We start from the raw sequence: 11,689 nt of genomic DNA on the forward strand, positions 1-11,689 counted from the left end.
GAGAACAGAGGCACACAGAGAAAGGACCTGTCTAAGGCCACCCATTGTAGAAGCCAGAGCAGGATCTACCCCTGAGGCCAGGCAGCCTCTGAATCTTTTTCACTTCTCCTATGACACTCCTTGGTGCCCTCCTGACTCTGCTCCACTTCAGTGGCTGAATAACGTTGGGCTTGTGGTTTAACCTTTCTAAGTTTCATCTAGAAAACAAGGCAGCCCCTCCTGGTGATTCAGATGATTAAAACAAGAAATGGTACCTCCTACTGGTGGCACTCAGCCAGCCTTGGACCATCCCTTAGGAAGAAGAGAGGTGGCTACTTCACCACCAGGTCACAAATTCCACAGAGCCTATGCTCTAGAGCAGCCCGCTCCCCTGGGTGCATACACTCCTGGGATGGGGGCTCTGGTTCTCTGAAGTTGCACTATCACAGAGTTCTTTCTTCATTGGCACCCCTTCTGCCTCCTTCTCTGGGCCAGCTCTGCTAGAAGGGCAACTTGGGTTGGGGGTTCCAGGCCCAGTAGCCATGACCTTTCGTTTCTCCCAGTGGAGACTGTTGGGCCAGGATGCTTGTCCTGTTTCCTTTCTTGATCACAGTACCCTCTTCTCTGACACTCAAGACCCTCGAGTCTGAGCCCCAGAGCTGGGCAGGGTTGGGCCAGAGAAGCAAACAGCATAGTAGGTCCCCAGAGCTGCTTGGAGCAGGAACTGCTCTATGTGCCCACAGGCTGAGGAAGGCTGTGAGGAACCAGAGGCTTCCACTTAACAGCTTCCTGGACCCCCATGGAGCAGGAAGGCTTTGGTTGGGGATCATCAAACAGCTCCCAGTTGTGACCATACAATGATTGACAAGTGACCATCATTGGTCTCAGAGCTGGCACCCTGAGCCCTGGAAGGAGACAGAGACTTGGTAAACAGTGGCTATGGGACTTCCTGCCAGTGCTGGTGCATATGGATTCAAGATGTGGATGTCATTTGGAGAAAGGAATACATGGCACTTCCTTACCTGTGTGCCAAGCAGTTCACTCATGATTTTATTTTATTTTAAAGACAGGGCCTCACGTAGAGCAGCCCGGCCTTGAACTTGCTATGTAGCTGAGGAATTCCTGATCCTCTTGCTTCCATCTCCCAAGTGCTGGGATTACAGATGTGCACCTCTATGCCCTGCCAAGCAGCTCACTCTCTACCTCAGCCATCAGAGACCTTTCAGTCCATACTCAGGGCCTCAGTTCCCAGGGCAGGGGGCTGAGAAGGCTGGTATCTCTTGGTGCTGATGGGGAAACTGAAGTTTAGAGAGCGACTCACTCAAGGAGACATGGTGAGGGAGCACAGGGCAAGGGTAGGACCAAGGATCTGCTGTCTATCCAGGGATCTGGGTGTCTCAGCTCACCCCAGCCACATTGCCTTGGTTCCAGAGATTAAGGAGATTAACTAAATCCTAGGACTCTGGGTTTATCAGAGGCGCCACTCTGGGGGCCTTGGGGTGAATTGGCACCTTATGCCTCCGGGTCTGTCTTGGTGGCTTGGGACACCTGACTCCCGCCCTGGCTGGTGGCCCACAGTCTGCTCTAGGCTGGTGGGGCTGAGTGGCGAGCAGATAGGCAAGCAGCCAGCTCTACATTACGGACCTGGGATGGGGTGGGCGGGAAGAGCCTGAGGGGCCTGAGGGGCCTGAGGGGCAATTTTTGTCCTTTTACTGAAGGCCGCCTCTAAAATGAGCTCTCCCTTGCTCAGAGCAGACCCCTGACTGGGCTGGTCAGGTGTACTGTGACTTGCATCTTTTCTTTAAAAGGATAGCTGGCCTTGGTAGATGAGAGTATATGACGGGAGAAGTGGGGAATCAAGGAGTCTGTCTGCCTGGGCAGAGCTGAGTGCAGTGCTAGATGCTTCTCATATGCATGGCCAGACTCATTTTTGCAGAGCATCTGCCAGCTGTGGCCTGTGCCATCTCAGCCATCTGGGGAGGGAGCATCATGCCACTCTCCAGGGTAGAGGTGGCAAAGCCACTGTTCTCTCAATGCAAGGCTTAAGTCAGTTCATACAACTCCTCTGGAATCTTCTGTATCTGAGGAGAAGGGAAGGGGTCATCAAACTTGAGAAGTTGCTGCATCTCCCTGTGCCTCAGTTTCTTTGTGTCTTTGGGAGGTGTTGATGGCTGTGAAAACACAGTGGATTATGTCTGTGGATCATTTAAGTGCATCTCAGAGAATGAACTTGGACCTTGGGAGGGTGGGAGTCATAGTGAGGCAAGTGCCGTATGGATGACAAGCATCAGGGATTCCCTCCACAAAAAATGTCACATGGGGTAAGGACCCTGTTTACTATAGGCCTGAATGGCTAAGACAGCCAGGACTCAACCTGGCAAGAAAAGTACAAATTCATATGAAGCAAGAGATGTCCCTTCTTAAAGGATGTTGAAAGTCTGAGGAAACAGAGAAAAGATCTTAGTTCTCAGAGGAGTAGCACTGAAATGACTGAGGTTTACCCCCACACAAGAGCCTGTCCACTCAAGGCAAACAGTGGCATTTACACTTGCAGCCTGACTCGCAAGCTGATTCTGAAGTTTGTATGGAAAAGGTGCCAGAGGATTGCCAAGAAGGTGCTGAGAGTGGAGGACTACCTACCAGCGCACTGGTGGAACACGTTTCAAGGCTAGAGTAACTGAAAGAGAGTGGTGTTGGTGTGAGACCAGGTTGGGAAGCAGGAGAGAGGAGAATTGCACCCCACAGTGAGGGGAGCCCATGAGCAAGGGTGCCATATTTTGGCTTTTGAAAATAGATCCCTATCTCACACCATGCACTTCAATTCTGGATAACACTAAGGAACTTTAATACATCTAAAGCTTGTGTGTTTTTGTATGGAAGAGCAAACGTACATGTGTGTATATGGGTGCAATAAAATCCCTAGGAGAAAATATAAGAACATATGGTGTAAACTTGGTGTTAAGGATGTCTTTCTTAATGGCTCATCCAACTTAAAAACTACAGAAGAAACAACTCAGTATAGAATATTTTTCAAAAGCCGACAAAGACACTTTAGGGGACTAGAGAGATGGTTCAGCAGGTCCTTCCTGTGCAAGCATGAGGACCTGAATTCAAATTCCCAGCATCCACGTACAGTTTTGCTGAGCATGACTGCATGTACCTATAACCCCCAGTACTCTTGTGGCCGGTGGGGGGGGATCAGAGACAGGAGGCTTGTTAAGGCTTCCTGGCCATCAGCCTAGCTTAGTTCAGTAAGAGACCTTGTCTCAAGGGAATAAGGTAGAGAGTGATAGAGCAGGACGCCTGATGTCCTGTTCATGTATGTGCGCATGCACCAATCCTTCCCTCCACACCCACAAAAGACACTTTAAACAAAAAGAGAAATGGTGAAGAGAAAGTGCAGTACTGCAGGAACAAGATGGGAAGGGGGCTTGGGGATTTGGGGAGGAAGAAGGGTGTTTACAGGTCTGCTTCCTTCCCTTTTTGGTAATAGAACAGTTTGTATAGGCTGATCATGTAGCTCAGTTGGTAGAGGGCATGTCTAGCATGCACAAAGCCCTGGGCTTCATCTCCAGCACTACATAAACAGGAGTGCCTGTAATCCCAGCCTCAAGAGGTGGAGGTAGAGGGATCAGAAGTTCAAGGTCATTTTTGCTACATAGAAAGTCCAAGGCCAGCCTGGGAAACATGACATCCTGCCTCAAAAAACAAAAAATAAAAGGTGATTGACACAGGACTATCAAAATGATGGTACCTAGGCTGACGGCCAGGTGGGGCAAGGAGAGTGTGAGGGCCTGACAGAATCTCCTTCCATTGTGGAGACCCAGAGGGCCCTGTGGCTGGTGCTGGAGGAACTGGCCGGTTGGAGGCCTGGCACTTGGCCCAGGGGTGGATTCTAAAGTAACAAGGGCCTGTTCAGGTACCTTCCTGAGACAAGTGCATTTCCGATCTCTCCGCCCTTCTAATGCCGGCCTGGGCCCTTGCCAGTCTCTATCTCCCTACCCCACCTGAAGGTTCCAGTCCCTGCTCCCCCTGTCTTTCTGGGCTGTGCTTTGAGGCAGTGTTCTTTCCTCTTAGATGACTGTTCCTTCTATTGCTTTCCAGGGAACAGAGATTGATGGTGGCCTCCCGGCACCCACTGTGCAACCTTGCTGTGTGCTGGGATTTGTGTGACCCAAGTCATGGGAGATACCAGGAGCAGGCACTGTTTCTAAAACATCTATATGCTCTCAAGTAAATGCTAGCGCAGGGCCAGACTATACAGCCACAGAAAAGACACATACAAAATATAGTGATTGGAGTCATGGACCAGGAGCTTCCAAACCTGGAAAAAAAATGAGGTCCAGAGAAGGTTTGTGTCTTGCTTAACATCACACAGCAAATAGTCCTAAGATGTTGGGACACCATGAGGTGTGTGGGGTGGGACTTCTTATCTGCCACCTCATCTACTATAAGAGCCATCATCCTGTCCCTATTGTATAGATGTGGAGACTGAGGCCCTGTGAAGGTGGGATCTTGCTGAAGGTCACCCATAGGTGGATACAGAGACCCATTTGAATTCAGAGAGATGTCTCCTGTACCAGAGTCAGATTGCCTGGGTTTCCATATTGGGGTTGTCATTTTCTAGCAGTGAATTCCTACAAGTCACTTGATTTCTCTGAGCTGTCACTGTTCCCATGTGCAGAATGGGGTCTCCTGGGGCTTTTGTGAAGGTGCCCAGGTACCTGGCAGGTGATCAGTAATCACAGTGGCTTCTATCTTAAAAAAACAGGGCATCCCCTTCTCCTCAGGGCCCAAAGACATTCAGGCTCAGCTAGGGTTAAAGAACATACTTTACTCTCTCTCAGGGCAGGGATTCTGGCAGTGACTCTTTGGGCAGGGTCACGGAACCATGCACACGCACACGGTACAGACAGGTGAAGCGTGGGTTCCCCCAGTTGCTGGAGATCTTCACTTTAACTGCAGCAAAACCCCGGGGTGGCTTGTTCTGAAACAGAGAGCCAGATGGGCAGCAACCCCACAGGCCTCCACCCTACCCAACAGAGAGGCATTTGGAAGAAGGGAACTCTTCCATTTCACAGGTGTGGGAATGGAGACCCAGAGAGGGGACCAGACTGTTCCAAGGCCACACAATAATTCAACACTTGGGGACCGGGATGGAAAGTGCTGAGGACAGAAGGACAGATACAGTGCTGTGGGGAAGCTGCCCCAGCCTAGGAGCCTTGGTGGACGTGTATGCTGTAGGGCCCTGAGTGAATTACTGTCTCTATCTCTGGGCCTTAGTTTCCCCTCTGTAAGATGGGAGTAATCACAGCTATTTCCAGGATTGTTGTGAGCATGAAACGAGATCCTGGAGGGCTTGCCATGGCCACTCTGTAAATGCAGCCCCTCCCCACCCTGCTCCTCTAAAGAGGGTGTTGCTGGTGGTTTTCAAGTCCTTGCCCAAAGCAATAAAACAAAAACAAAAGCAAAACTCAGTGCATGGGCTTTACCTCCCAGGGCATTACAGAGGGGATACTGACATGGAGTGAAAGCAGAAGGCTCAAGTCCATCACAGAATTTGTGATGAGTCTTGGGCCAGTGTTGGTTTGCCTGATTCAAACTTGGAAATTCAACCTGCTGAGTCGTCCAGTCCTGCTTCTGTCTCTCCCTAGTTTTCTCCTCTCCAGGCCTCAAGCATCCCCTCTGCGGATCAGGTGTAGACTAGGGGCTTCCAGGGGAGAGACTTTAACTTGGAGCCAGGAACCCTACCTGATGGCACTTTTCATTCAAAATTTTCTGTCCAGGGAGGAGATGCCGCAGAAGGATTTCTGGAGGGACCAGGGATCAGGGAAGACTGCCTGGGCCTAGAGGGCTCTCTCTGGGCCCTTCTCTAGAGCCTGAGTAGCAGCTCCTTATCTCTGAGGCTCAATTTCCTTGTCTGTCAAGTGGATTGGTAAGGACTGTAGCTCTCAGGGCTGTAGGGGACTGGGTACAGCTGCATATGGGGCACACTCAGTGGGTGTTCCACAGGTGGCCTCTCCAGGTACCTGGAGCGGGAACATCTGGATTGTATTTTCTGGTTGAAACTGGAATGCCCCCAGGAACACCTCCTCCCTCGGGGGGTTTTCCATGCCCTGTGGAATCAGACAATGAGGCATGAAATATAGCAGGCTGAGACTTGCACAGTTCTTCACCAATATGGGCAGTGACTGTCATAGGTCAATGTCTGGGACAGGAAGGGGCACTGCATGGCGAGTTGGAGGCTGGAGTCTACTTCTAATCCCACCACGGATGGGAAGGATCTGGCTGCTTCTCAACCCTTCTCTGGACTGTCACAGCAAATTGGGGCCCAATGGCCTCTCTTGTCTCAGAAAAGTCCCTTTTGAACAAGATCTATCTTGTCTATCTTGGTCTTAGACGGCTGAGATATGCCCCACCCTGACCACTCCAGCCTGACAGACCTGCACCCCTGAACTCTGCAGGAGCCATGTGGATGGGTTCTCCTAAGGCCTAAACCACCACCACCACCTGACATGATCCCTTTAGCTCGGCCTGGCTCCCTGTCAGCGCATGCTTACATAGATGACAAAGTCCTTGGGTGCTGTATCCAGGCTGCCTGACAGTGAGATGGTCTTGGGGATGTGCTGCAGGGTGATGTTGGATAGGTAGACCTTCTGGGCCAATCGAATGGTCACCTGACCACGGTCACCGGTGAAGGCCCAGCAGTTGCCAGGTGTGACATTGGGCTGGAAGAGGCAGGTATAAAGGAGCTGTGCTGCAGAGATGGGGGTCCCTCCTCCTCTGTGCCTGACTCTTCCTCAGCCTCCTGGATGGTGCCTATCTTTCCTAGCCACAGAGCTTGGCTCCAGGAGTGTGGGGAGAATGTGACCTACATGGAGCCTCCCAGGCTCCTGCCTCTCCCTCCTCAGTACCTCTTTGTTCATCCATTCATTCACACTTCATTCCTCACTCCCATCATTCTTTGCATGCTTTTACCATCACCCTATGACTTGGGCTTGGAGATGCTCTCCATTTACAGAGAAGTCTAAAGTACAGAGTAAGGAAATGAGTGAGTGAGTGGTCTAGGACTGTACAGAGCTAGAAGTGCAACTCAGGGCAGTTGGCCCAAGTTTGCTTGGTGTTAACCACCATGATCTTGACTTATAAATGAGAAATACAGACCCTAGAGATAGAAAGAGGTTTGGCTCTAAATCACAGTGAAGCTGTTCATTCAGCAGGTGCTGAGCTTCTTGGAGATACAATGTGCATGGTCCTGATCAGAACCATGATGCTAGGATGGGGGGTTGGAGGGGCAGGGGTGCTAAGGAAGGCCTCCTTCAGGACCCCTTGGGACAAGGGTAACTAAGAGTTAGCTGGGGGTGAACCACAGGGACATCATGTCACCCCAGAGGAAATCAGGCAGAGCAGGTAGTGCAGGGAGCTGGAGCCAGCTGGCCAGCCTGGAGGTGCAGCGATCTGGGGAGCAGAGTCTTTGCCAGCCTGCTCTCATCACTGCCCTATATCTGACTTCAGCTTGAGCGTCAAAGCCAGGGTTGGCTCCTTGCTAGTGTGGGATGCACCAGCTGCCTCCCTGGCCAGCGCTTGCTATGTGCTGTCATCTTTTCCTTCTGCCTCGGGTCCTTGGTGCCTTCTTGTCCTTGGCCACTCTAGTAGGAGGGCTCCTCATCCCTGGGGAGGCCACTGCCCTAGCTGGACCATGGGGCCCATAGATGGGTGGCCTGTGGCACTGCCGTGGATTGGCTATAACGGAGATCTGAATGGTGTTTGCAGTGACTTGGGGCTTGGACGGGCCTGTTTCCCTCTCTGGGCCTCAGTTTCCTTATTTGTGAGGCAAGCTTTCAGAGGGGTGAATTTTGGCTATGCCACATGCCGTATGGCTAAGTGATCCAGCTCCTTGGCCTCATGTGCTCCTTTGTAAAGCAGATACATCATGGGCCACACCCGGGGTGGCCTGAGTGTTCTCGGGCCCTAAAGTTTCAGAGCTGGGTGTGGTCTATGCCCTCCTGCCACAGCTCCCTGTAGCCCCTGGTCCTGTTCTTACCTCTTGCGTCTGTCCTTTCACTCTTCCCAGCTCTCATCCTGCCTCTTGCCTGAAACCTTGTCTTCATCCCACCTCTGTTTCCTGCACCCACCTTCAATCCTGCCGCACCTCTGCTGCTAGCCCCTGTCCCTAGCTCTCTCCTGGCCCTCTCCCACTTGTCCCCTGCCCTGCCCCCTGCCTCAAGGATCACGTCCGGGGGTTGCGCGTAGTTCCACAGCCGGATCCAGTTCCAGTAGGAACGAGCCTTGTTGTGGTTGTACGTGGCTGATGTGTGCTCGAAGTCGATGCTGGCCCCTGCATGGAAGATGGTGGGGGTGTCTCAGCCTCTGCTGGAGGGACACCAGCATTGATGATGTACTGGCTTTGTGCCAGTGCTTAGGCTGAATCCCCACCCTCTCTGGAGCTCAGTGCTCCCTCTGGGTAGTGGGATGGGCACTATAATTTGTAGTAAGAGCAGTGTGTTGGATAGCTTTGTTGTCAGTGTCACACATCTGGGAGGAGGGAACTGCGATTGGGGAATTTCCTCTATTGGATGGCCTGTGGGCATGTCTGTGAGGCATTTTTTTGATTGTTGAGAGATGTGGGAGGGCCCAGCCTATTGTGGGGGGGTGCAACTCCTAGGCATTCCTTCCACACACACCTCTGTTCCTGGGTTGTATAAGAAAGCAGGCTGAGCACAGGCTGGTGGAACAAACTAGTAAGCAGAAGTCCTTCATGTTCTGTGTTTTAGATCCTGCCTCCAGGTTCCTATCCTGTGTTCTTGCCTCAGTTTCCCTTGATTATGGACTGTGAGCAGTAAACCAAATTATCCCTTTCCTCCCTAACTTGGTTCGGATCAGTGTTTTATCACAGCAATAGACACTTACTAAGACAAGCAGCATGCCAGGGCTGTATGGAAGGAGTAGCACATGGGCATTTCCCAGACAGCCTACCCAGTGCCAGGTTGGACTGCTTGGAGCAGCCACACGCACGTGCAGGATGCAGAGAGCCTCCCCTGATAGGTGGGGGGAGGCCGGAGGTGGCCCAGGGGAGAGGCTCATACATCTGACCCTACACTTTGCTGAGTCCCAGGTGCCCTGGTCAGCTGATGCTGCCTCATTGGGCCATTCCCAGCCCCAGGCAGCCTGAGCTCCTCGAGGCCTCCTTACACATTCATTCTCCTGGTGGAAACACTTTTCTCTCATTAGGCCTCAATCTAAATGTCCCCCAGAGAAAGGAGTGTACTCTACCTGGTCCCCTCTTCTCGAGCCACCTGCTCTATTGCCTCTGAAGCAGATTTCTGAATGCCATTGGACCCAACTGGTTTATTTCAAAAGCCAACCTCTCCACACAGCATCTAAGACTCCTCTGTATGCCCAGCCCTAGGTTTAGGGAGTGCTAAGGGGATGAGGGGTGGTGGAGGGGCAAGGGCAGAGTTGAGGGTCATGGATTTCTGCCCTCAACTCCAGACCCCATTAGAGAATATGAAATTAGATGATGTAGCAAAACACCCAACAGGGAGCAGAGGTCAGCTTGGAGGCTAGACTTACCAGCAGCAGTGTGTGCACTCCTAATGGACATTACAAAAGGTTTCTTAGGATGCCTGAGGTAGGCCGATGGGAGAGGCAGGCCACTTACCTAGGGACTTCAGGGCAAAGTCGGGCTTTTCGATGTAATCACCTTGTATCATCTTCATTATTTTCTGTGTCATTTTTTGCTGAGAAGGCAAGAAAACACAGCTGTGTCCTGGCACATTTTTACAGATTATGAGCCCCATTTGAGTGTCCCTGGCGGATGGCAGGCAGCTATAGAATACCCTCCTCTTACCAGCTTATCCCTGCCTGCAGAGGCCCTGAGTAGGATGGCCCTGTTGCTATTCTGTGAGGAAGTCCTGTGACATAGAACAATCCCTACCCCCTGGGTTTGCTGTGAGGTTTCAAGTTAATGCTGACCAGATGTCATACAGAGTCCTGGAGTCTTAGTGGGTTCAGGGGCAGGGTCTCTGGAAGCAGGCAGAACCTTAATGCTACGGAGTCTTGGGCCATATGTACTTCTGAGTCTAGATTTTCTAGTCTTTAAGAGGGCAATAACTCATCTACCACCACAGCTGTGGAGGATTGTTGAAGATTAGTGTAAAGCCTCCACTATGTGTAGAAATGCTCTCATCCTCCATGGCCTCCCTGGGAGGTTTGTACTATTATCACCCCACTTTTTTGTTTTTGCTTTGTTTTGGTCTCCCTGTAGCCACAGCTGTCTTGGACTTCCACCCAAATTTTAATGTAAGGCCTTGGAGACTAGGGAAGTTATGGCAGGATCAGAACCCCTGAGATGACTGTGAAGCTATGTGGTTGAGCTGGAGCAGCAGTGGAGAGCTTAGGAAGTCAGGGATGCCAGGAACACGGAACATTTTCCCCTGGCAGGGAAGGTGCCATTGGGTTCAGGGATGTTATATTCTTGAAGGACTATAAGACAAAACTAAAGACCCGAGAACCCTCAAATATATGGCCAGGCTTTCCAGTTCAGATATTTGGCAAATTTTTGAAGCCACAGGGACAGCTTCAATCTGCATCTGTCTAAACCAGCTTGATGCATGCCAAAAAAGAAGTGATACTTCTACTTCATCTTTTCTACAGAAAAAGGGAAACTTACTTAGTGATAATTACAATATCTTGAGGCATCTAGAGTTCTTTTTATATAGTGTCTAGAAAACACTGAAAATCACCAGATATTAAGAGGCAAGACCAAAAAGCTGATACTAAGAGAGGGGAGAAAAACACCAGAAAACAGGCAATCACAGATAGCCCCAAGAATTGGAGTTAGCTGATAAAGGTTTTTAAAATAACCATAATTAAAATAAAGGAAAAGATAGACAACATGGAAAAAATTGTGAATTAATGATGGAATGTTAATTTATGAAAAGTATTGAATGTGAATTATAAAGCTAAATAATGTGATATATGAATTGAACAGTAGATTTTTTTGTACCAAACATAGTATTGAAAATGAGTCTGAAGAAAATTCTGACAAAATGTCAAAACTTAGGTACACAGAGAAAAAGAATGAAAACTAACTTATTTTAAAGGACTAACATAGATATAATCGGAATATATAGAGAAAATATTATGGGGAAGAAGGACTATTTTAAGACTTTAAAAAAGTTATTAAAATATTAAAACAGATTCAATAAGCTCAGCAAACCCCTAGGCAGTGAATTATAAAGAATACTGTGTAAGTTCCCAAGGATAAAAACAAAACCAAAACAAACATCAGATTATACCCAAAGGGTCAAGGAAAAGAATGTATAATTTTCCACAGTAACAGCAAAACTAGAATACAATGTTGAATTCCTTAAAAATGCTCAGGAAAAGCTTCTGTTTCTAAAGTTCTATACCCAGCAAAACTATCAATTAAGAACAAGGGTAAAATAAGGATATTTTTAAAACATGTGAGTTCTAAATGGAGGGGGAGACAATGTGAGAGATAAAACAATGCCTAGCTAGTTTTGAAAACCAGAGAGAACTATATTACTCTACAACTCACTGACAAATTATACATACCAGATCAAGAAATATATGTCCAGGTAAGGTTTATCTGAGAACAACTGGCCTTTACCCAAGATTTATCTACATGACACATAGTAATTAAAAATACCAGACTGGTGGAACTAACCTTCTTGGGTGTTTAACA

General features: G+C 49.4%; 1 protein-coding gene across 1 annotated transcript in view; it reads right to left on the reverse strand.

The window, feature by feature from the left end:
- Positions 1-4,795: 4,795 nt before the first annotated feature.
- Positions 4,796-11,689, reverse strand: part of Sun5 (Sad1 and UNC84 domain containing 5) — a 14,781-nt gene continuing 7,887 nt past the window's right edge. Inside the window, exons 9-13 of the mRNA XM_008834834.1 lie at positions 9,641-9,719; positions 8,202-8,317; positions 6,540-6,707; positions 6,009-6,095; positions 4,796-4,966 (exon numbers count right to left, since the gene is read on the reverse strand). Coding sequence (XP_008833056.1) covers positions 4,823-4,966; positions 6,009-6,095; positions 6,540-6,707; positions 8,202-8,317; positions 9,641-9,719 — 594 coding nt within the window. The 3' untranslated portion in view covers positions 4,796-4,822. The remainder of the gene's footprint in view (positions 4,967-6,008; positions 6,096-6,539; positions 6,708-8,201; positions 8,318-9,640; positions 9,720-11,689) is intronic.

Source organism: Nannospalax galili, unplaced genomic scaffold, assembly GCF_000622305.1.
Source record: "Nannospalax galili isolate Female #2095 unplaced genomic scaffold, S.galili_v1.0 scaffold1357, whole genome shotgun sequence".
NCBI lineage: Eukaryota > Metazoa > Chordata > Mammalia > Rodentia > Spalacidae > Nannospalax > Nannospalax galili.